General features: G+C 48.5%; 1 protein-coding gene across 10 annotated transcripts in view; it reads right to left on the bottom strand.

The window, feature by feature from the left end:
* Positions 1-26,242, bottom strand: part of ST3GAL3 (ST3 beta-galactoside alpha-2,3-sialyltransferase 3) — a 195,893-nt gene that overhangs the window by 25,987 nt on the left and 143,664 nt on the right. For all 10 annotated transcript variants that reach the window (XM_044238032.1, XM_044238035.1, XM_044238034.1 and 7 more), the window contains one exon: positions 1,277-1,371. In XM_044238032.1, the coding sequence (XP_044093967.1) occupies positions 1,277-1,371 (95 nt within the window). The remainder of the gene's footprint in view (positions 1-1,276; positions 1,372-26,242) is intronic.

Here is a 26,242-nt window from a genome sequence, read left to right as displayed (position 1 = left end):
TGCCTTCAGGTCTATCTTCTGGAGGACTTCAGGGAAGGCCCCAGAACCCCTCCTTTTCCCACTTCCCATTTCACCTCGAAGGAAAAGTATATTGCTACTCATTGGCCAAAGTCAAGGCTATGGCTTGGGTTTCTGTCTTCTAGGAGGGGACTTTAGCAGAAAGGTTATAAATGAGCAGGGGCTCTCTTCTTGCTGGCCAACAGGCTGCGTATCAGCCTTTCCAGGCCTTCCTAGCTTAGCAGGATTGGAGCTTGAGCAAGAATTTAGAAGAGTAGGCTGCTTAGCTACCCATACCAAGTAAAAAGGAGTTCTTCACACAGTTCAGTCCTACCCATTAGATTTGTCCCTGGGGATCTAAGGCCAAAACTCATGATCTAGAGAGTTCTTTTGCCGGTCCCTGTTTTCTTTTCAGGGAGGGATAGACTGACTGAGGGGAGGATCCTGTTATTTTTTAGTCCCCTGGCCAAATGATATCACTCACGCCTTCAATCGTGATTTTATTGAATTCTGACCACAACCTAATATAAGGGTATTATTTTCTCCATCTAACTGATGAAGAAACTAAAGCACAGACAAGTTAAGCAACCTGTGGAAGGTCAGAGCTGGTAAAAAAGTAGCACTGAGATCTGATCCTTCAATGTCTTACCCTAAGCGCAAGATCTGCCATGCCACGGAACAGTGCAGGCACTTGACAGGGCAACAGAACTGTTCAACTGTCAGGGGCGGGAAAGTCTTAAGTCAGGAGGGAGCTGCATGGGTAAGGTCCCTCAGGCAATGGAAGGGCACAGGGGACAGATGAGCCTTGGACAGGGCACAAAAGGACTGGAGGGAAGACCAGGATAATAAGGAGGGGATGATGGAGGTGGCTGGGGTCTTTGTGGGGGATGCCCTCCGTCTTCTCAGGATCTCCCCCTCATTATCTGATCCTCTGGCATGGATTTCCCTGGCATCCTGTCCTGTGATCTCACTGTGCTTTCTTGTCAGAGCCCTTACCACCGTAACCTCTAAGTATCTTTGTCTCCACTAGACTGGAACTTTTTTTAAGAGCAGGACTATATTGTCTACTCCACTGCTGTCTGCCTGGCCCTGGCCAAGTGGTGAGCTCTCAGTGAACTGTTGTCCACTGAAGTAGGAAGACAGAAAGGAAGGGGGAAGTGGGAAGGAGAGATGGATCCCTAGCATAGGGACTTCTGAGGGTACAGCCCTATCCCGAGTGCAGGGAAGCAGGCTCAGGGATCTCACGTTAATATAGAGTGGGCCAGGGCTCCCAACCTACCTTGACCTTTGATCCCAAAAGGTGGCACAAATTCCCGAATCCTAGCCCACTTGCGGAAAGAGTCGTCCAGGAACATGGGTGCTGGCTTGGAGAACCTGGAATACAATAGGGCTGCTGAGGATTCCCCAAAGCCAAAAGCAGGAGTGCTGGCTGGCTCTTTGGCACTTCGGTCTGTCTGGGCAGTGGATCTGTCCGAAGCACCTTCTCGCTCTTAGCATGCCCTCCCTGCCCCCAGTCAGTGGGGAGCTGCTGTGCGGCATCTGACACAGCTTGTCCAGTGGAGTCTGAGTTTGAAGGGGCATGTCTGACCAGGCCCTACACGGCCGGCTGCAGGGGTGGAGAGGCAGGACTACTCGGCCCGGAGGGAAATGCCACACGGCAAGCTCTCTGGCAAGCGCCCCAGGCATGCTTCCACACGGTCCCTGCAGTCTGGAAACATGGAGGTGACTCGCTGACCAGGTGAGCGGAAAGAGACCCAAAAGCAGATAGTGCACGGAGCCTGAAATTTGCAGAGGATTCTGGGAGGTGGACCACCCAAGGGTGAGGAGGAAGGAGAATTTGCGGTGAGGGGGGAGAAAAGCCACAGGAGGCCTGACGTTTGGGAGAGAAGAGAAAAACTGCAGTATCCTGTGGCTGGGAGACAGGGCTGAGGGAGGCCTCTTACAGATAGAGGGAACCCAAAGTGCCTCAGGAGGTGGGGGAGGGGCATGGGCACAAGGGGAGGGGGTAATTTTGGCCTGAAGGAAAGATGGCAAGGGAAAGGGGAGAGAAGGAAGGGCCAGATGATGCTCAGCTGAGAAGGAAAAAGAAAGCTTTACTTGCCAGGGGTTCAGGCTTTGGGAGGTGAGGACAAAGTCAGTAGGGACAGAGACGGCAGTGAGGGGAGAGCAAAGGGAGAAACCAGGCTCTTCAGGGATGCAGGCAACCTAGCACCCCGTTCTGAGACCTTTTTTGGGGCACCTGGCGGCTCAGAAGACAGCCAGTTCCCAGTCATCCCCTGTGTGTTGATTCTCGCTGTGGGGCCTGCTTGGGGCCTTGCTGGCCAAGAATGAGAGGGTGGAGGCCTAGGCCTTGGCTCCATCCCTGTGCTTCCAACTCAACCTGAATCAGCCCCAGAAAACCTGAAGACCAGAAGAGAGGCCCTCCAAGCCCAGGAGGGAGACCTTAGCCGCTGAATGTCCTCCAACTCAAGCAAACCTTTCTCACTTCCATCTTCACTGGCCATCATGATCACCCTACCCAGGAGGAATAATACCAGTGACCACCTGGAGGCCTAATATTACCAGAGATTTTGAAGTGAACTTGAGAGAGGCAGAAAACTCCCCATCCTGCCCACTCCACCCCCTCATTACTCCTGGCTGGGAAGAAGTCATCAACCCTTGATGGCACAGAAAGGTCATTCCCTGCAGAGCGGCTTCCCTTCTGTGCACAGGGGTCAGGCATGTTTCTCATACCTGGTAGATTGAATAGAAGTACATTAATACAACTGATGTTCTCCCAGAGGCACTGAAGGTCCTGGCCACAGCCTATGTGGAACAGCAAAGGGAACAAGGTCCCTGGATAAGCCCACACCAAGAACCTCTCCTCTTGTGTCAGGACTGAGCTTATAAAATGTTTGCAAAGTTTCTCAGTCAGGCTTGGACAGGATTTTATGTGCTTCCCGATATGTACTGGATGTCATATGCTAATAAAATCTCTTGAGATCTTACCAAACGTTCTCAACATCTTTTTCTCTTTTTCCCTATGTTATTCTGCTGATTAGAAAGTTCATTATGTTAATTTTTACTTTTTAAAAAAACCTTAGTTTTGGTGTAGCTTGTAATAAATGTCAGTTTTGGGGAAAAAAAATACTGATGGGTGCACATGCAAACACGAATAAATAAAAAATACCCATAATCCTAAAACACAAAGGCAATTGACCTTTCAGTATATGTCTGTACCGAACTCTGTAGACTTCTTTTTCACTTTATAATAAGGAAAACATCGCCCTGCAAATGGATGAAACTTTCTCCCAATACACAGACTGGATCAAACAACAAAAACAATAAGCTGCTGGTAACCTGACCCAAGTCGACTCCAACAATCAAACGTACACAGATACACAAGTGAAAATATGACCCAAGAAAGCATCGGTTCCAGTATTACTGTTACAGCCTTAAGGTCTGTTCCCTCAAATTCTTATGTTGAAATTTCATCCCCAGGGTGATGGTGCTCGGAGGTGGGGGGCCTTTGGGAGGTAATTGGACATGAGGGAAGAGCCTTCATGAGTGGGACTGTTGCCCTTCTAAGAAGAGGCCAGGGAACTAACTAGCTCTCTTTCCACCATCTGTGGATACAAGGAGAAACCGGCCATCGGACCCTGAGCATGGCTCTCACCAAAACCCGACCCTGCTGGCACTGTGATCTCAGACTTCAGCCTCCGGAATGGTGAGAAACACAATTCTGTTGTCGAGAAGCCACCCGGCTTATGGTAGTCTGTTAAAGCAGCTAGCGCTGACGAAGGCTATAAGTAATCAACAAAAATAATTCATGGGAGAGATCCTGGCAAAAAGCATGACATGGGTCTGATAAGCATTTCTTAAAAATCTTTGCCGCTAGTGTAGAACCCATTTATTTCTTGTTTTTATTATCTGTTCCTCCCTGTTCTTTTATGGGGTCTTCGTGTTTTAGCTGTGCATTTTGTGGCCCCCCTTTATTCCTTGACAGACGGAGCCAACCTCCTCAAACATTTCTTTCTGCTAGCTGGGTGCGCCTCTGTGCAAAGGGTGCTCTTTTTTCCTGTGCAGATATTTTAAAAACTCTTTATTATGGGAGATTTCAAATATGCATAAAAGTTGACAAACAAGGGGCTCCTGGGTGGCTCAGTGGGTTAAAGCCTCTGCCTTCGGCTCAGGTTATGATCTCAGGGTCTTGGGATTGAGCCCTGCATCAGGCTCTCTGCTCAGTGGGGAGCCTGCTTCGTCCTCTCTCTCTGCCTGCCTGTGATCTCTCTCTGTCAAATAAATAAATAAAATCTTTAAAAAAAAAAAAAAAGTTGAAAAACAAAACAGTGGACCTTCATGGACTTGTTACCCAGATCCCAGCAACAACCGTCCGTGGTCAATTTTGTTTCTCTTAGATGCCTTCCACTCTCTTTCATATTATTTTGGAAACTCACAGAAATCATGGCATTTTATCCATAAAAATACTTCAGCATTAATTTCTAAAAGGTTAAGGCCACCTTAAAAACCATAACCACACCTAAACAACTCCTCTCAAAGCCATTATCAATATGAAACACTAACTATAACTTCTTAAGAGCAATAAATAGTTTCAGATTTCTCCTATTATCTCATGAATGTTTGCTCTTGTTGCTTATTTTAATAGTTATTTGGGTCAGAATGAAAGCATGGTCCACACATTCAACTGGGCTGGTCTCTAGTCTCTTTTAAATCCACAGGTTTCCTCCTCTCTCTTCTTCTCCCTTTGGCCTTTTCATCTTGGCTCCTGAAGCCTTCTGACACAGCCCAGGAATCTTAGAACCCCCCTCTGCTGTCTAGTATGTAAAGATGTCCCGGGTTCATCTTGTACATTTCCTGCTTCAACCTGGAGTTGGTCATCTCCCAAGGAGTCCTGGTTCCTTTTCCTTGGAAATGGTATTCAGAGACCATTATCTCGATAGCTAGGGTGCTCACATTGCTACGGTTAGCCGTTTTCCCCATGCATTTCCAGGAAGACAAAGCAGGAGATAATTTTTTAAAGAAAAAATACATCATGCATTTATACTAGCATCCCCAATCCGAATTCAGGATGACAAGATTTCTACTTTCTTTCTCTTGTGTTACAGCTTCACTGAGATATAATTCACATATATAAATATCATCTATGTAAGCTTCCTTATTTTATATTTGTATCTCTTTTCAATTCAGTAGACATTCCTGTTTATAGTGGTATTAACACAATTGCTTGTTTGCTTTATCTTAACACTGTACACACATATAGGTACGTGTAGTAAATATAATAGTTTCATTATAACATTACTAACACTATCATTGCTAAAAACAATTTAAAGTTTCTTTATAGTTGTTTCTGCCTTCGGTTATATGCTCCTAGAGAAGTACAGACAAATGAATTTGCTTCTGCCACTTGAAAAAATTCTACTGTCTTTAATTAATCAATGATACATAGTTCATTTGTTTCATTTTGCTTTTGCTTTTTAAGGGTTGCTTATACTTCATCTTTTTTTTTTAAGATTTTATTTATTTGACAGAGAGAAATCACAAGTAGATGGAGAGGCAGGCAGAGAGAGAGAGGGAAACAGGCTCCCTGCTGAGCAGAGAGCCTGATGCGGGACTCGATCCCAGGACCCTGAGATCATGACCTGAGCCGAAGGCAGCGGCTTAACCCACTGAGCCACCCAGGCGCCCTCTTATACTTCATCTTAATTTAATTTTGTTTTATGATGATATAAAACTTTACACAATGCCAAAACTAAACTCACAAAACAAGATATATCTAGAGGCATCTAGTCAAACAGTTCTCTCTGTGTCTGACTCCTGTTGCTTCTATTCCCATATAGTATTTCTTTTTTATTATTAAATTCATTTTATTTTTATTTTATTCAGATTAGTATCATTCCTATAATGAATTCATTTTTATTTTATCCTTCCTTTGATATTTTTTTGATGTGAACAAATACATAATACTTATGTGTGTGTGCAGAGTATGTATTGCTAGTCCCTTCTTTATTCAACAGAAAGATAGCATATTTAAATATATAGTTTTGCCTACTGAGTTTTGTTTTGTTTGCCACCTACAATATATTGCAGTGATCACTCCACAGCAGTATACAGAATTATACACTTGACAGTATTACTCAGTCCCCCTGGGATGTTGCGGTCTTTTGTAAAGTAGCCTCTACCAAGGCAGTTACAATGAACAACTTCATGTATATGTCTTTTCTCTTTGGCAATATATCTTTGGAATGGATTCCTTGAAGTAGATGGATTGGGTCAAAGGAAAAAGGCATATGAGTAATTTTCCTCCATTGCAAATGGCCCTCCATGGGGATTGCACCATCACAGGACCCACCAGCGATGTTTGAGAACATGCTGTAAAACATTTCAGTTCTGCCAGTCTGATGGGAGAGAGACAGGATCTGTGTTGTTATTATTTGTACTTCTTTCATTGTAAGTGAAACTGCACATTGGTATATACCTAAAAGGGTCATTTGCACTTCTTTTTTCTGTTACCGTTGTTCCTATCTTCTGCCCATTTTTCTACAGGTTATAGGTCTCTTTCTTCTTTTCTCCCAGCTTTTTGAACGTATAGCTGACATCTAAGTTACGCTGCTGTGTAAGACGTTGGGTGTGTTGATCAGATGTGCTTCTATAATGCGTTTTGATCACACCATAGCGCTAGTTAACAATCTTCTCTTTTTTTGAAGCTCTGCATACATTAAATACATAAACCTTCCGAGAAACAATTACAAGTATTTCTCCTAGTTTATTTATTTAGTATTTACTTGGCATATGGCGTTTTCTTGCTTTCTTTTCCCCCCTCATTTTTGGCAATAGATTTTTTTTAAAAAACGTAGTCAAACTTACCAATCTTTTAACCTTATTATTTCTGGATTCTGAGTCTTAGTTAGAAAAGTTCTTGTCATTCCCAGGTTACATCTCTTTCCTGGCTAGACTCCTACCCATTTCTTACTTCTTTCCTGCCAGGACCCCGTACCCCTAGTTTCACCGTCTTTCTGTCCCACCCATTGGGTAAAACCTACTCAGAGATTAATCTAATCCTACAACTTTTGTATTCTTTATACTTTAAGTGCTGCTAGAACACACATTCTCTCTCTCTCACACACACATACATACACACACTCACATGAACTGATGCCACTATAAATTCATGGGTTTGAACTTTAGCTGGACCCTCAACTTCGCTGAGTAGCTATTTCAAACCTTCTCCAAGCTTCACAAACGCTCTGTCCTTTCCAACTTTCTCTGAGCAGATTACCTCTTCTCACACTTCACGGTCCAAACCAGGATGTTCAGAGAGGAACTCATTCTGGTTCTCACTTCCTTAGCCCTCCCCACCACACACCGCGCAGGCCCACCCAAGCGGATCTCTCCAGCATGCTACTACGGTTCCTTTTACTGTTTGTTTCCCCCCAAGCATAGATCAAGCTCAGGTCTCTCTTATGTGAAAACAAACACACAAACCCACTCAACAAATTTTCCTGGTCATGTACCCCTTCAGTTACCCATCTCACTCTCTAACCCTTTGTGGTGAAACCTCTAGAAATAGCAATGGATACGCTGTCTAATGTCCCTTAGTCTAATGTCACTGGGACTCATTCTTTGGAGACTCATGTTACATTCCACCGATGATGCCCTATTTGTAGCTCCCTGAACATGCCGGCCAGCAAGTGCTTACATGGGCAGTGTGGTTACCTAAAATGTAGCTCCCCACCAAAGGCTCACACTCTAACCCCCGATCCGCTTCTGACTCTCTCTGCTGGGAAAATCCCTTCTTACTCTTTCAGTTCAAATGCTGTTTCCTCTGCACCGCCTTCCCCGATGCCCCCAGGACGCTTCGGTACTTCGCTTAGCCCCCGTGAAGTGGCTCAGGGCCCGCAGAGGCTTTGGAAGCAGAGCCGGGGGCCATAAACAACAGGAAATGGGGTGGGGTGATGGTAGGGGTGATGTCTGTGTGTGTGTGTTTGTGTTAATTCTGCAGGTGGCCTGGGCAGAGCCTCATGCTACACCTGGAAGAGAACCAGGGGCTTCTGTCCGGGGAGCAGTATGCCAGTCTGGGGGCCCCGCCTGGGGCGGAGGTGGCCTTCGAGGAGGTGCGGAATGACTGGTCAGACTGGCGGGGGGGGGGGTGTGGGACGCCTGACCTGCATGCTCTGGCCTGGGGGGGTTATAGGGGAGGGTGGGGCGGGCTCGGGCAGACGGGCCCCAGCCTGCCAGCCCAAGGCTCCAGCACGCGAGGCAGCTCGAGGATCGGGTTTCAGTAGGGTGTGTGAGTGCGTGAGAAGGACGTGGGGAAGAAGGAGAGGGAAGTTGCACTGGAACCTGTCCCTCTTTTCTCCTGAGATCCTAAACCTCAGGAGGGCACGTGATGAGGGCGTGTGTGACAGGTTGTGACCCGAGGGCCCACAGGTTGCCCTGTCCACAGACTCTGACCAGCTAGCAAGGGCAACCCAGGACCCTCTGAAGATATCTTTCAGCTCATTTCCTGCCCAGTGGTGTGAATGAGGTGCTGTGTAGAAGGAGAGTGCCCCCAGCAACCTAAACCACTACTGAGGGCCCAGCACTTCAGCCTGTATCCTGGGACCAGCAGGAGAGGGGACAAGGTCTTATCAGGGGTGGGGAGTGGTTACCTGTGGCCACCAGACCCAGGGTATAGTCTTCCTCCTGGTTCCCACCAACCCAATGGGAAAAGTGCCTCTAGATGTGGGTTTGCTGGAGCAGGGCGAAACATCCCTTCAGCTCTCCACCTGGGCCTGGTTAGCCTTCTAGCTACTCACCCCAATAATAAGTGTGAACAGTTCAAGCACCTGGGGGACAAAGGGAAGACAGAGCCCAGTAATGGGTCCTGAGGACCAGGGGTCATAACACATCAGTCTGTTAGGTTCAGCCACAGGCCTTGGCCCTCCAGAAGTGAGACTGTCATCCAGCAGGGTGAAAGCAAAACCCCACAGACCCATCATCCTCGACCTTGTTCTGGGAAGTGGTGAGCTGGACAAAGCAGAGGGACACAGGTTTTCTAGAATTTTCCTGGTTTTGCTGGGGTTCTTGTTGCGCAGCAGCCTCCCCATAAGTGGTATACATCCCTCAAGGCAAGACGAGCATTTCCCAAATGCCTTGTCAAACTGACACGTGCCTGCATATTTCCCTTGCTGACCACCTGAGTGGGTCCCCTGAGAAAGCAGCAGAGCAGGGGGACAAGGGACGATAAATCTGCAGGGCAGGTCGACATACGCCCAGCGAGAAATGGTGCAGAGGGAGAGGAGATAAACAGCAGGTAGCAACCAGCAAGCCCTGTTCCAAGTATCAGCACGAAGCTCCCACCTCCGTATCCCACGTGGGACGAGGCAGAGTGAAGAAAGCAGCCCCGTCCAATAGCTACTTGCCTCCTTGCTGCCAGCTCCTTGTGCCAAGGGCTGGTGGGGGACCTCAAGGAAAATTAGCCCTGGTCCTTCCCTTCCGGAGGAAATAGCGGACACAGGTAAACAGATGATCATAAAATACATGTGCACATTGTGTGTTCTGTAATAGGGAGGGGCACAAAGGTCTTAGACCAATTTAGGGGACCAGGAGAATCTTCGTGAAGGAGATGACAACAAAATGAGCTGAGCCTTGAAAGACAACCCGACCACAGTAATGAGCTCAACAAAGGGCACCTGATCCAAGTGGCATGAATCAAATTTTTCTCTGAGGTCAAATATGTGGACACTGGGGGATAAAGGAGTCTTTCTTTCTCTCTGAGAAAGTCAGTTGTCATGACCATGTAACGCAAGAAGAGGGTGTACACAGAGGAGCCTGGGTGGCTCAGTCAGTTAAGTGGCTGCCTTTGGCTTAGGTTGTGATCCCGGGGTCCTGGGATCGAGTCCCACATTGGGCTCCCGCTCTGTGGGGAGTCTGCTTCCCCTTCTCCCCCTCCCCCTACTCACGTGAGTGCTCTCTCTCTCTCTCTCTCTCTCTCTCCCTCTCTCGCAGGGGCATGTGCGCACACATGCTCTCATATAAATAGATAAAATCTTAAAAATGCTTTAAAAAAAAAAACAACAACAGCGAACAGGGCTTGTACAAACTGCAGCCCATCGACTAGCTGCCTGTTCCTCTAAATAAAGTTTTATTAAACCACAGCCATGCTCATTCAGTTACCTAATGTCTACAGCTGCTTCCATGCTCTAACAGCAGAGTCAAGCAGTTGTGGCAAGAGTTTATGGCCTGCAAAACCAAAATATCTACGAACTGGACTTTAAGAAAAAATTGGCTGATCTTGGGCCTCCAGCTGCTGGAGGCATCTCCGTGGCTACATGGAGGAACGAGTTCACAGAACAGGCAAACCGAGATGGACACAGAACCAAAACACTGGGAGAGAGACACTGCTTGGGTCCTATATTCAGGTGGGCCTGAAGAAAGTCCAGCTCCTCCACTTGGGTTACATAAACCAGGACATCTTCTCCGTGCTTGAATTAGTTTGATACTGGTTTCTACCAGCAGCAGCCGCTAACTAGGAGAAACACTTTAAACTGTTTAGTCCCTGTGACCTGACTCCCGTCTACCTGCCTTAGACAGGCCCTCTCTTCCTCTCCCTTTCCCAAAGCGCCAGCCATTCCCAACTATTCAGGGTTTCTACCACCTGCCAGACTCTTTAATGCCTCCCTGATTTTATACCCACTACTCCCTTTGCCTGCAATTCTCTTCCCTTTCTCATTCACAGGCTCCTCTTCAACTGGACTCCAGCATCTCTACCTTCTAAAAGCGAGAGTCTTCTTTGGGTGTTGAGTTTGTTAAGTTCTTTATAGATTTTGGACACTAGTCCTTTATCTGATATGTCGTTTGCAAATATCTTCTCCCATTCTGTCAGTTGTCTTTTGGTTTTGTTAACTGTTTCCTTTGCTGTGCAAAAGCTTTTGATTTTGATGAAATCCCAAAAGTTCATTTTTGCCCTTGCTTCTCTTGCCTTTGGCGAAGTTCCTAGGAAGATGTTGCTGCGGCTGAGGTCGAAGAGGTTGCTGCCTGTGTTCTCCTCAAGGATTTTGATGGATTCCTTTCTCACATTGAGGTCCTTAATCCATTTTGAATCTATTTTTGTGTGTGGTGTAAGGAAATGGTCCAATTTCATTTTTCTGCACGTGGCGGTCCAATTTTCCCAACACCATTTATTGAAGAGGCTGTCTTTTTTCCATTGGACATTCTTTCCTGCTTTGTCGAAGATTAGTTGACCATAGAGTTGAGGGTCTATTTCTGGGCTCTCTATTCTGTTCCATTGGTCTATGTGTCTGTTTTTGTGCCAGTACCATGCTGTCTTGATGATGACAGCTTTGTAATAAAGCTTGAAGTCCGGAATTGTGATGCCACCAACTTTGGCTTTGTTTTTCAATATCCCCTTGGCTATTCGAGGTCTTTTCTGGTTCCATATAAATAATCCAATCAAGAAATGGGCAGAGGACATGAACAGACGTTTCTGCAAAGAAGACATCCAGATGGCCAACAGACACATGAAAAAGTGCTCCATATCACTCGGCATCAGGGAAATACAAATCAAAACCACAATGAGTATCACCTCACACCAGTCAGAATGGCTAAAATCAACAAGTCAGGAAATGACAGATGCTGGCGAGGATGCGGAGAAAGGGGAACCCTCCTACACTGTTGATGGGAATGCAAGCTGGTGCAACCACTCTGGAAAACAGCATGGAGGTTCCTCAAAATGTTGAAAATAGAACTGCCCTATGACCCAGCAATTGCACTACTGGGAATTTACCCTAAAGATACAAACGTAGTGATCCAAAGGGGCACGTGCACCCGAATGTTTATAGCAGCAATGTCCACAATAGCCAAACTATGGAAAGAACCTAGATGTCCATCAACAGATGAATGGATCAAGAAGATGTGGTATATATACACAATGGAATACTATGCAGCCATCAAAAGAAACGAAATCTTGCCATTTGCGACAACATGGATGGAACTAGAGCGTATCATGCTTAGCGAAATAAGTCAAGCGGAGAAAGACAACTATCATATGATCTCCCTGATATGAGGGAGTAGTGATGCAACATGGGGGCTTAAGTGGGTAGGAGAAGAATCCATGAAACAAGATGGGATAGGGAGGGAGACAAGCCATAAGTGACTCTTAATCTCACGAAACAAACTGTGGGTTGCTGGGGGGAGGGGGGTTGGGAGAAGGGGAGTAGGGTTATGGACATTGGGTAGGGTATGTGCTTTTGGGTAAATTGGAAGGGGAGATGAACCATGAGAGACTATGGACTCTGAAAAACAATCTGAGGGGTTTGAAGTGGCGGGGGGGTGGGAGGTTGGGGTACCAGGTGGTGGGTATTATAGAGGGCACAGCTTGCATGGAGCACTGGGTGTGGTAAAAAATAATGAATACTGTTTTTCTGAAAATAAATAAATAAATAAATAAATAAAATAAAAGCGAGAGTCTTCCCTGAGCCACAGAGGGCTGATGGAGGCCCTTCTGGTCTCCACGGTTCTCTGTGTGCTCTGTCCTCTGGCACTCACTGCATGCAGGTGTCATCGCCTGGTTCCCCCGCCAGACTGTGGGGTACCCGGAGCCCATGGCCGAGCACACGGCAGGTGCTCGGCAAATGCCTGCCGGCCAGAAGCACAGGAACAGCTCAGGGGGCAGACCCCACAGTGTAGATCCTGCTGGGCCAGTCCAGGCCAGATTTCTCCTCCGCTGTGGAGGTCTGGGGGCTGCCTTCTTGGGGATCCTCACAGACGCTTGGATCTCTCTGTTCCAGAGGGTCAGGCTTCCAGCGAGGTCTCTGCTGTTTCACAGCAAACCCTTCCCGAGCCTGAAATTCTGCCAGCTACTGCCCCTCAGCCTGCTTAGGGACTGCGGCCACAGACAGCCTGGAGCCACACGCATGACACGTATGACAGGCAGGGAGGCCTATGCTGAAGGAGGAGAGGAAAGGCTGAGCCAGGGGCCCTCGAGGGGAGCAGTGTCCGGGCTCCTGCTGACAGGGCTCCCACTGACTGTGCTGACAGCCTGTGCCTGGTGTGGATGGAGGGAGGGAGGAGAGGGGCCCAGACTTTCTCCTGAGGGGAAGGGGGCATGGGGAGACGAAGGGGAGAGCTGTGAGCTGAGAAGCTGCTGAGAGGCAAGCACCCCTCCCCCTGTGAGAGCATGGGTGATGGCCAGCCTGGCTGCAGGGGCCACCTAAGCCAGAGTTCAAGGGCATGGTCCCATGTGTCCTTGGTGCCCACCATCCCTCTTGCCAACATGTGATAAGCCCCAGCTTATCCCAGCCCCTGCGCTTGTCACTGGGAACATGAAAACAGCTCAGAGTCCCTACCTTTGCGGATAATGGGTAAAGCAGCCAAGTGCAGACAGAGACAGTGTTAAATATCTGATAAAGGCAAGGATCATCACTGCAGTAATGACGGCAGTTTACAGGTAGAGTCCCTCCTGCGTTCTAGGCACTGCCCCACGTGCTCTGTGCACCCGACCACACTACCCCCTCACAACAACCCATGGATTGGAACTACCCGCGCCGATGTTTTCACGGATCACACTGCCTTCGGGAACACAGGAAAGGCACTGGCCTCTTTGAGAAGCAGAGGTCAGAGAAGTCAGAGATGGAGAGAGGATGGAGCCAGACTGCAGGGGGTCGAGGAGGGAGAGAAGTACCAAAGTGCTCAGGAGAGCTCACCTTCTACAGAAGCTTGGTGGTGAAGAGAGGACGGAACGCAGTTGGTGGCTGCAGGGTCAAGGCTGGGAGCAGGCAATAAGCGTGTCTGTATTTGGGCTGGAAGGATTCAAGCAGAAGTGGGGGCAAGAGATGGGGCAGGGGGACAGGGGAATGAGGCCCCAGGAGGGAAGGGGACAGGATGCAGAGTAGGAGCAGAGGGACACAGAGGCAGGATACCTTCTCCCAGGAGATTGGGTGGGAGGGATATGACAATGGCTCCTGAGTGAATGCTCATGGGACAGAATCTCTTCTCTGGGAAATACCTGGGCCTGGGGATTTGGGGGACTGTGGGCATGAGGTGGAGAATGGTGACTGATGAATGGTGAAGGTATGGAACAGTCACCATGATAGGTCCGGCAGTGCGTGTGTTGTGTTGTGTTCCGTACCAGCAGCTCAGTGGTGCAGAGGCAGAGAAGTGGTCGGATGAACTCAATCATGGGCATTGCTGTCTCAGGTTCACTGGCAGAACAGGAACATAATGAAACTCAGAGAAGTGAGGAGAGCACCGGTGATGCCTAGGACCATGGAGCTGGGGCGGTTTTGGCTCTGATGGTGAGGAAGGCCAGGCTAGGCCAATGCAGCTGACCAAGAAAAACCCAAGAGTCCCCCTGTCTTCCATTCTAGCGCCACTGACCCAGGGTCAGCATACTCTACAAAGGGGAACGCCGATTTTACAAACCTCTATCTTGCCAACTGGACGGTCTCCCTCAGAGTCATTCTTGACTCATCTCTTTCTCTTGGCTGCCTCTCATCCAGTAGATCAGCAAATCTTTGAACATCCTAGAAATCTATCCAGTCATCTCCCTCTCCACTGCTTCCACCCAGGGCTAAATCATCACCTCTTGACTACGGCAATGGTCGGTGACCAGTTTCCACTCCTGTCCTCAATCTGTTCTCTAGAAAGGCCAGAACGATACAGCTCAGTTAGCAACAATATCACACCATTCCTCTGCTTTAGACCTTCCCAGAGCTTTCTGGATAAAGCCAAACCACAGGTAGCAAGGCCAAACCCTCACCTGCGTCTCATGAGATTTTAGGCCTTTTCCCTACTTGCCCTCCTACATTGTACTGGCCTCTGTCCAAGCTCTTGGACACAAGACACTTTTCTGTGTCTGGAATTTTCTAGAACACTCCAGATCTTCATTTTCATTCAGATCCACTCATAGGCCACCTCCTCAGAGAGGTCTCCTTTAATTCCTCTGCCTTAAGGGGGTTCCTCCTCCTGCCACTATCATTCAGCTTGATTTTCTTCTTTCCTTCATAGCACTGTATAAAATTACCTTGTTATTTGATTATTCTCTCCCGTGTGTACCAGTTTATGATAATACAGAGAGTACAAGATCTACGGGATTAGGGATCCACCTGTTTTGTTCACTACCATATCCCCCAGCATCAAGGAGTGTGCCTGGCACGGTGGGTACTAAACAAGCACGTGCAAAGTGAGGTCAGAGGTCTGCCTCCCACCAAACCGACAAAGGCACCTGCGTCTGCCCCACCACCTCCTCCGTCCTTCGTGGTAAAGCTGAGGAAGTGTTCATTCTCCTACCACAGATCCAACTCCCCACATGGGTAATGTCTTCCTATCTCAGTCACAGTACAGGGTGAAATCCTTGCAATGGTCTACAAAGTCATCCGTGATCCCAGATACTCCCCCTGCCCCACTTCCTCTCCTGCTACAATCCCCCTGCTCACTGCATCACAGTCGAATTGAATTCCCTGCTGCCTTAGGGCCTTTACTCAAGCTGTTTCCTCTGCCCAGAATGTTCTTCCTCCGGAGATTAATCAGGCTTACTCCCTCACCTCCCTCCAGTCTTTGTTCAAATTTCGCCTCTTCCCCAAGGTGACCTCTGACCATCCTATTTAACACTTCGATTTCCTACCACGCTGTCAAGCCCTTTCTTTCTTCACAGTATTTAACCTTGTTCTGATTTACTAAGTAGTCTACTTATTAGTCATTTAGTGTCTGGGCTTCCCTGCTAGAATAGCAACCTCATGAAGGTAGAACTTTGAGAGGAGGAGATTATCCTAGATTATCCAAGTGGGCTCTGAGGCACTCACAAGTGTCCTCAGAGGAGAGGTGGAGAGAGATTTCACCACATACAGAAGAAGAGGCAATGTGACTTCAGGGACAGAGACTGGAGTGATGTGGCCACAAGCCAGGCAACGCCAGCAGCCACCAGAAGCTGGAAGAGGCAAGGCACAATCTCCCAGAGCACCTCACCCATGACACTCTGATTTGGCCCAGGGATGAGGACTTTGGTCTTCAGGCTTCCAGAACTTTGAGAGAATCATTTGTTATAGCGACTACAGGAAACTCATACAGGTATGTTGTTTCTGAGCCCCACAGAGAAGCGAAATTCTCACAAGAAGGCCACAGCCATTTTCCCCCTCTGCTTAGGAATGATAAAGGATGGTGAGTGAGCAGAAGCTGTCTTGTCAGATGAGACCTTCTGCCCTCGGAGGAGGGTGCTGGGGGAGACAACCCAGGGGAGGGACGCAAGGACAGTTGCTGCTGACCGTCATCCACTCTGCATCCCACAACTGCTTTCAGGCCCAGGGAGGACTGGGAAGAAAAGACTGTTTTAAGAGGGTTCAAGTTCCAAATGCCCAGATGCTCACGCCCAACCGGTGGCCATCAAATCTTTGTCTCAAGTTCAGACCTCTACCCTATGCTCAAGACTTATTATCCAAGTGCACCTGGAGCGTCTTGGCCAAGATCTCTTGCTGGCACCTGGGTTTGGCATAATTTTAAAAAGGAATCCATGGTCTTTCCCTCAACCTATGCCTCCTTCCTTCTTTTCAGCGAGGAGCACCCAAGTCCCAGACTAAGGGCCTGAGTGTGGCCCTCTGTTGCTTCTCTCTGCAGGGAAGCTGGAGGTCGTGCCAGCTTTGCTGGCCACAGAAGTCTGAGCCTCTGCACCCCCACAGCCCTTCACAGCCCCAAGTGGGGCAAGGCATCCATGTGCACTGCTCTTGGAATTTCCTCTGCAGGTCCCCTTGGGCCCCAGCTGGGCATGCTGCTCCTAGAGAAAAGTACTCTAGCTATCTTCTTTAGTCCAAGGGCTCCAGCATTGCTCTTAACTTCAGAGACTTTGGGTAAGGCTGCACGGACAGAATTTTCTCTCTCCCAACATCGGACCAATTGCCAAATGGGTAGGCTAGCCGTCAATGGGAACCCTGAATGTCACCATCCTCCTAACCAGATGCACAGGGAAGACAGTCCTACAACAAGAATTCCGACGCACGTAAAACACAGATGTTGCTACTCCCATGCCTTGTGCCATTCTTTGCCTCTACACTGATGTCCTGGCCCCCGCAAACCCAAGAGGTCCTCCATCTGAACAACAAGCAGAGGGGTGCCCTGAGACACAGACTTTCTTATCACCACGTCCTATACTTACCACCACATCCCTAATCTTAGAAGACCACGCAGCAGATTGCAGTTAATCAGCGAACAAATGAATGACCAGTCACAACAAACGCGCCCTGCACATAGGGCAGGGATCTCTCACAGCCACGAACCACCGAGCTGTAGCATTCAGTTTCCTCTTTCACACTCATCCACCTTGGGCTTGCCTACGTCCTGCTGCACTCAGCTCTGCATGGCTGGCCGTCCAGCCAACCCCCAGGAAGGAGAACCAGGGACCTGCTGTAGTCATTCTAGGTACCTTCCCAACACATGGCACTGCTAATGCCTGCTAGAATGAATGGTCCTGGAGACAAGCAGGCCCCAAGCCCATCCTGCTCTTCCTTGGAAAATCTTCAGAAGCTTCCTCTCGTTGATATCACTGACTTAGGCTCAAAGCCCTGATCCTAACAATTGGCAATTTACAAGGGCCTCTGTGACTTACTCTCTTACACCTGCCAGCCAAGACCTTCAGTTCATCTTCTTTTTTTTTAAAAAGATTTTTATTTATCTGTCAGAGAGAGAGCACAAGCAGCGGGGAGCGGCAGGCAGAGGGAGAAGCAGGCTCCCCACTAAGCATGGAGCCTGATGTAGGACTCGATCCTAGGACCCTGGGTCTTAACCACTTAACGGAGCCACCCAGGCGTCCTCCAAGACCTTCAGTTCTGATGTTCAGCTGGCCCTCCTCCCCTTATGACCTCTGTTGCCTTTCTGATCTCGGCCAGCCTCGACTGTGGCCACAGACCAGTCCCCACATTTGCTGAAATCTACCACCACCTTCCTTTTTAGCAAGCTCCTGTCCCCTCAACTTCAGTCTCAGTCCAAAATAAAGTGCAGAAGAGAAACCCTAAAGCAGTTATCATCAGTCTCAACACCTGTAGCATATTCCTTCCTCCCCAAGTAAGAAACAGGACAGGTGAGCTTCCTTCTAAATTAGAAGCGGGTAAGCTCCAAGGCAGGCCTGGATGGACCACCCCTTCTCCCACAGTGATCTCATTCTCTACCCTCCCTGACTTATTTACTCCTAAATCACACCCCAGACTGGGTCACTGGTAACAACTGAAGCCTTCTCTCGTCCCAATCTCAAATTGGTTCTCTGGTCTCCACCTATCAAAGTATCTATAGCCCACCTGCTCTTGGGGCTAAACGCCAACCCTTCAACCCACGAGATCTTCAGGCCACAGGTCCAATCGTCTTTTTTACTGTCTTTCACCTCCTTCTGTTTGGACTGCAATCCTCACCCACCTGAAATTCTGCATCGATCGTAACAATCACTTCCTTAATCCCTTGGCTTCTTCGATCCTCTCTCATTCAGCTTAAATACAACGATGGTTAAATCCCACTTCCTACCTAGTCGGGGCACGTTTTTGAACAGATGAGGGACGTGGGCCAGAGAAAGACGCACACTGGTTTGTCTCACCTGAAATGTTACGAGCTCAGCCATGCTCCCATGCCCCTAAATGACTAGTCACAATCTCTCCTCCTCCCAACCCCTCCTCCCTCTTCCTTACTGACCACAGATGGCCTTGCTGACCATGGCTTGGAAACAGCGGAGACAAAACAGGATCTCCACGAGCTCCGTCCCACCACTCGCCTGCATTTGTGTCCACTGTCTCTACTTTCTTTCCTATTTCAAGAGTCCATACTTCTCACTGGGCCAACTTGTGTTCCCTAGACCTTATCCCCTCCCATGGACTACAGGACACTGCTCTGGGAAGTCTCCACTCCCACATCATCTCATTGCTGGATTATTCCCGTCAGCATACAGATAAAATCTTCCCACAAGGAGCTCTCCCGCCCCTTCTCTCTTTTAAAGCCTTAACATTCTTGTTTTTTCCAACTTTGTATTAGGAAAAGAGTCGAACATACAGAAAAGTTGAGAGACCAGCAATGATCACCTATGTAACTATCACCTGGGTTCAGCTACCGTGCACTCCCTTCTCTCTACAGAAACACACCTTGAAAACGTGACCTGTATTTGCCATCCATCCAGTGGTAAATTCCACTGACCCATCAGTAGAGTGACCACACAACATTCTGACTTTCCTGGGATGATCCTGGATTGTGTGTCTTATCCTGGAGTGTTTACTAAGTGTCGTTTGGGTGCGCCTGGATGGCTCAGTTGGTTAAGCGTCTGACTCTTGATTCTGGCTCAGGTCATGATCTCAGGGTTGTGAGATCAAGCCCCAAGTTGGGCTCCGCACTGGGCATGGAGCCTGCTTGGAATTCTCTCCCTCCCTCTCCCTCTGTTCCTCCACCTCTCCCTCTCTTTTTTAAAGATTTTATTTTTTTTTAAAAGATTTTATTTATTTATTTGACAGACAGAGATCACAAGTAGGCAGAGAGGCAGGCAGAGAGAATGAGGAGGAAACAGGCTCCTCCCTGAGCAGAGAGCCCAACTCAGGGCTCAATCCCAGGACCTTGGGATCATGACCTGAGCTGAAGGCAGAGGCTTTAACCCACTGAGCCACCCAGGTGCACCTTCCTCTCCCTCTCTTTTAAAAAAAAAAAAAAAGTTTCCTAGTTTAGACAACAACTTATAGGAGCACCCTACCTACAAGCAACATATTACATACAATTAATTGTTCCTCTTAAAACACTTCCTTAATTTGGTTTCCAGAATGTCCTATTTTCCTTGTTTTCCTACTATCCCACTGGGCATGCTTCTGTTTCTTTGTCCTTTGTCGTTTCTTCCTCGTTCCTCACAGCACTAAATGTTAGCTGCCCTGGGCTCAGTCTTTGCTTTTCTTCTCCACCTACCCTCACTTCTTTGGCAGTCTCTCCTGCTTCCACAGCCTGGACCTCTCCCCTGAATGCCAGGCTTCTATATTCCCCTGCCTCCTTGACACCTCCATCTGGATGTCTAAGAGCGCTCTCAAACTCTGCATGTTTAAACTCGAGGTCCCGATACTTCCCCTAAAACGTGCTCCTCTGGTAGTCCTTTCTTCAGCTTGGTAAAGGGCTTCCTCTTCATTCTTCTTGTTGCCCAGGTGAAATGCCTCTCTCTCTTTCTCTCTCTCACAGCCACACCTGAGCTCCTGGCAAACCGGTAACCTCTACCTTCAGAATTCATCTCGAATGTGACAATGTCTGAACCACTGTCCACCATGGTCCGTGTCATCACCATCTCTTCAGTAGATTATTACGACAGTCTCCTAGTTGGACTCCCTGCCTGGCCACAGTCCAGCAACAGAGGCCCCTCTCCTGCTCTGGGATTCCCACCTCAGAGCTTTCGCACTGGCTGCTTCCTTGCCCTGCAAGGCTCTTCCTTCGGGTAGCAGCAGGGCCCCTCCCTGACTTCCCTCATGGTTTTACCTCCGTGTCACCTGCCCAGGGAGGGCTTTCCCAATCACCTTATCTAAAGTGCACAGCAATCAGATGCTTTTCACTAACAGTGTAACTGCTGAAAGAGAAATGAAGGGATCGATTCCATTTACAACAGCACCCCAGACCATAAGATACCTAGGAATAAACCTAACCAAAGAAGTAAGGGAGGGGCACCTGGGTGGCTCAGTGGGTTAAGCCTCTGCCTTCAGCTCAGGTCATGATCTCAACGTCCTGGGATCGAGCCCCACATCTGGCTCTCTGCTCAGCAGGGAGCCTGCTTCCCCCCCTTCTCTCTGCCTGCCTCTCTGCCTACTTGTGATCTCTCTCTCTCTGTCAAATAAATAAAATTAAAAAAAAAAAAAAGAAGTAAGGGACCTATATTCTAGAAACAACAGAATACTTATGAAAGAAACTAAGGAAGACATAAAGAGATAGAAAAACATTCCATGCTCACGGATTGGAAGAATAAATATTGTTAAAATGTCTACGCTTCTCAGAGCAATCTACACTTTCAATTGCCATCCCTATTAAAATACCACTGGCATTTTTCTTTTCTTTTTTTAAGATTTTATTTGTTTATTTAACAAAGAGAGACAGTGAGAGAGGGAACACAAGCAGGGGGAGCTGGAGAGGGAGAAGCAGGCTTCCCGCTGAGCAGGGAGCCCAATGTGGGGCTTGATTCTAGGACTTTGAGATCATGACCTGAGCTGCAGGCAGACGCTTAATGAGAGCCACCCAGGCGCCCCCACCAACAGCATTTTTCAAAGAGCTGGAATAAACAATCCTAAAATTTTTATGGAACCAGAAAAGACCCTGAATAGCCAAGGGAATGTTGAAAAAGAAAAACAAAGCTGGGGGCCGTCACGTTGCCTGACTTCATGCTATATTACAAAACTGTGATCACCAAGACAGCATGGTATTGGCACAAAAACACACAGAGAGATCAGTGGACAAGAACAGAGACTCCCAAAATGGACCCACAACTCTATGGTAAACTAATCTTCGGCAAATCAGGAAAGAATACCCCGTGGAAAAGAGATAGTCTCTTCAACAAATGGTATTGGGAAAATTGGACAGCCACATGCTGAAGAATGAAATGAACCGCTGTCTTACACCACACAAAGATAAACTCAAAATGGGTGAAAAACCTCAATGTGAGATAGGAATCCATCAAAAACCTAGAGGAGAACACAGGCAGTAACCTCTTTGACATAGGCCACAGCAACTTATTTCAAGACACGTCTCCAAAAGGCAAGTAACAAAAGCGAAAATAAACTACTGGGACTTCATCAAGATCAAAAGCTTCTGCACAGCAAAGGGAACAGTCAACAAAACTAAGAGTCAACCCACAGAATGGGAGAAAATATTTGCAAGTGACAGTACAGATAAAGGGCTGGAATCCAAGATCTATAAAGAACTACTCAAACTCAACACCCAGAAAACAAGTCAAAAAATGGGCAGAAGACATGAACAGACACTTCTCCAAAGAAGACATACAAATGGCTAACAGACACATGAAAAAATGTTCAACATCACCAGCCATCAGGGAAATTAAAATTAAAACCACAATAAGGGACGCCTGGGCGCTCAGTTAGTTAAGTGGCTGCCTTCAGCTCAGGTTATGATCCCAGCCTCCTGGGATCGAGTCCCACATCAGGCTTCTTGCTCAGCAGGGAGCCTGCTTCTCTCTCTGTCTCTTCCTGCCTCTCTGTCTGCATGTACTCGCTCTCTCTCTCTGACAAATAAATAAATAAAATCTTTTTAAAAAATAAAAAAATAAAAACAAAAACAAAAGCAAAAAACACAATGAGACACCACCTTACACTAGTTAGAATGACCAAAATTAACAAGGCAGGAAATGATAAATGTTGGTGAGGATGTGGAGAAAGGGGAACCCTCTTACACTGTTGGTGGAGATCCAAGTTGGTACAGCCACTCTGGAAAACAGTATGGAGATGCCTCAAAAAGTTAAAAACAGAGCTACCCTATGACCTAGCAATTGCCCTCCTAGGTATTTATCCCAAAGGTACAGAGAAAAGAAGGGGCACATGCACCCCAATGTTCATAGCAGCAATGTCCACAACAGCCAAACTGGAAGGAGCTGAGATGCCCTTGAAAGGTTGAATGGACAAAGAAGATGTGGTCCATATACACAGTGGAATATCACTCAGCCATCAGAAGGGAGGAATACCCACCATTTGCATCGACATGGATGGAACTGGAGGGTGTTACGCTGAGTGAAGTAAGTCAAGCAGAGAGAGACAAATAATCATATGGTTTCACTCATATGTAGAACATAAGGAACAGCATGGAGGACCATAGGGGAAGGGAGAGAAAACTAAAGGGGGTGGAAATCAGAGAGGGAGGCAAACCATGAGAGACTCTGGAAACAAACTGAGGGTTTCAGAGGGGAGGGAGTGGGAGGATGGGGTAGTTGGATGATGGGTATTAAGGAGGGCATGTGTGGTGATGAGCACTGGGTGTTACACGCAACAATGAATCATTGAACTAATGACGTACTGTATGTTGGCTAACTGACCATGATAAAGAAAATTAAAATAAAGTGACAGCCCCTTCCTAACTTTCTGGTCCCCATTCCTGCTTTATTTCTCTCTGGCATTGCACCCCTCCCCGCCCCCGGCCTTGTGTCATACCCTATGCATTTTACTTCTACGTCTTGGGGTCTGGCCTGCTTCCACTAGAATGTGAGCTCCAGGAAGGCACAGATGTTTGCCTCTTGACTTTGCTCCCTGCCGTGTCTCCAGCACCCAGAGCAGCACCTGACGCCTAGCAGGCATGCCATAAATATTTGCTGAATGAATGAATGGAAAGCGGGGTGAGCACCTCCACCTCATGGATTACCGTGAAGATGAGATGAAATAAAGCATGAAAAATTCCTGGCACACCATGTTGCTCAATAACTGTCAGATTTCTTCCCCTCCCTCCCCTCCCAGTTGTGGTATCAGCCATGCCCTCCCTCTCCCTCGGGGAGTGCCAGGTCAGAAGTAGGGGTGATGGGAGTAGCTGCCTTACCAACAACCACCAACAGCCCTCCTGGGATGCCTTCAGCCCCAAGGTGCAGTCTGGTTCCCGGACACTGATTTCTCTGGTTGGATGTGAGCCATCTTGCTTTACCTCAGGCTCCGGGATGTTGAAGTGAGGCGTTCAGAATCCCCTGTGCAACCAGATCTTTGTATCAAAGGCCCAGGGGCTATTGAGTACCCGAGCCTCTCGCACACACACTGAACACACATTGACGCTGCTCCTGCTCCGACAGCCCTCGCCCCTGGACTAATGTCTTAGTCTCGCAGGTTCATGCAGTGACACTGCCTCACTGTCTCCCCAGCCCCTCTCCAGAATTCTCCACCGCAGTTGCTCAGGACCCCTCCATGTTACAATGTACAACCTGCTGGACTTTGCCCAGGGTGTTCTGTCCCCCACCGACCACTGCTGTCCCCCAACACAGCATGGCGGGGGTGGTCCTGGGAACTTTCGACACCCTCTTTACCCTCGTGGCCACGCCTCCCCAGCTGCATGTACCTGTTCCCTCCCTCACAAGCACATTCTCTGGAAGAGTCCACACACACTGACCACAGGGCCTGCCTCACAATCTTCAGCCTGTTGTGTGGCTCCCCCAGGTCCTCCCCAGGTCCGAGACCCCAGAGACACAAGTCTCATCAAGGACTTCTCGGTCTCTAGTTCCAGCCATGAGGCCCTGTTCCTGCCTTGCCCCCTTATTCTTATTCTTCAAACATGTGTTCTGACACTGGACCAGAATAAGAGAAGGCTGACCATTCTCAGCCTAATTTCAGACCTTCCTGGGAAACCCTTCCTCTGCCTTGTCTCGGGTCCATGAGTACTGACCTCCCCTGACTCCAGCTCTGGCTCCCTTGTTTCTGGCACGGGCTGGTGGCACACCCAAACCTCCTGCTGGATCAAAATTCAGCAGGGCTCCTGTGGTTCCTAGGAGGGTCCCGCTCTGTGCTTCCATATTTGTAGGTCTTCGATATGTGTGTATGAAACGATAATCATCACTTTACTCTTACCTATTGTTCTGCACTATAATATAGTCCTTTTATCCTCACCAAAGCCACTGGAAGGAAGCAGGGTAGGCATTTCCTCCCATTTACAAATGAGGAAACTGAGGTTCTAAAAGTTTAAGTGATCTGTCCACAGTGAGAAGGTGCTGAGCCAGGTCTGAAACCTGGGATTTCTGGTTTCAAAGTCGGTGTGGCTCCTGGGACTCTGCAGGGCTCCTTTCCAGGATGAGTCTTGTACACTCTCAGACACCCCATGTGGGCTGTGACAAGGTCCCAGAAGAGCATGGGGCCCATGTCCTCTCAGGGGGACGCAGCAAGGTTTAAGGGATGGACAGCAAAGCGGGCGAGGTGGCAGGATGGTTCAGGAAAGAGTCTGTAGCTGGTGAACAGCTCTGCTCAGGCCTGCAGGTCCGGGGTCGATTCTCTTGTAGGCTTACCTTGGTCGCTGTTTTTATGTATGTTTGGAAAGGGGATAGAATGGCTTAATCACCAGATCTATGGAAGACGAAGAAAGGAAAGAAAGAGCTTATACGGGAGGTCTAAGGAGGACCCAAAACGCTTTAGACCGGCAGCTACATGGCGGGGCCGGGTTTGGTCCCATCAAGTCCATCGCGCGTGCTGAGCGGGACAGGGACAGGACCGTGGCAACGGCTTGCGTAGAGCAGGCTCACGGTCTGTGAGACGCGTCCACTAACGCAGCGTCTGCTGGGGCTCGGTCACGACAAGAAGGAGCATCGAGAAGGAGATGCTTCCCCTGCAATCCTCTCTGCCTGCGGGGCTGCCTCTGAGCGAGCCCGAGCTCCACTCCGGGTGTCTCCCAAGGAAACAGCCATGAAGTGGCCCTGCCTGAGAGAGGAGGATGACCGTGCCAGCCAGGGGCCTGCGGTACCTCATGCGAGCAGGGCTGTCTGGCCAGAGGGGACTGAGGGCGCTTGATCACCAGCCTGGAATCTCTGACCATCTGACAGAGGGGATCCGATCTGCTCTGTGGCTCTGGCAGGCACAATTAGGCCCACTGGTGGAAGTTACAGAAAGGCAGATTTTGCCTTTTCTTAGTTAAAACTCACTAGTTAAACTGAGTATCTTGAAATGGATGGGCTGTTTCTGCAGGCTAAGAGCCTCTGGCTATTGGGAACGGGGGATGACCCAGATAATCTCTGTGGTTCAGAGACAAAAGAGTTCTAGAACCACCCTCCCCAAGCCCAGGGAAAGGGAAGGAATCATCTCCTTTCTGGGCCCCCCTGGGCTGAAGTGGGTGGCAGGTCCGGCCTCCAATCCCACCTCTGTGGCGGAGGCTGCAAGTTCAGTCACTCAGGGCCACTGTCTGGGGACTTTCTTGGTAGGGCTGTCTACAGTTTGGAGGACTTGTTTTCTCTCTTTAAAAGGAAAAACTTTAGAAAGGGGGGAGGCTGCGGGAGACTATTTCTATCTCGGGTGTCTACTCCAAAGCTTTGGTGTTTTGCCAAGATTTAAGCATGGTATACACAACACTGTTAAAAATAACCCCTTGATTGAACAGAAGGCGTGGGAGAGAGGGGACAGCCAGGCAATTTGACTGGAGGGTCGGGAGGTGGATGTGGAGATGAAAATTGTACCCAGAGACCCTGGGAAGGGTTTTAGTCCAGAAGAGTTATGGAGACTCGACACGGGAATACTCTCCCTATGTGCTCCTTTCCAGAGACTCGCCCAGCGAGTGCCCTGCTTTGGACGTGCCTAGGACATAAACAAGCTGCCAGTTTTGAAAGGCTCTC

This window comes from Neovison vison, chromosome 2 (genome assembly GCF_020171115.1).
Source record: "Neovison vison isolate M4711 chromosome 2, ASM_NN_V1, whole genome shotgun sequence".
In the NCBI taxonomy this organism is placed as follows: domain Eukaryota; kingdom Metazoa; phylum Chordata; class Mammalia; order Carnivora; family Mustelidae; genus Neogale; species Neogale vison.
This window is presented reverse-complemented; position numbering and strand designations above follow the sequence as displayed.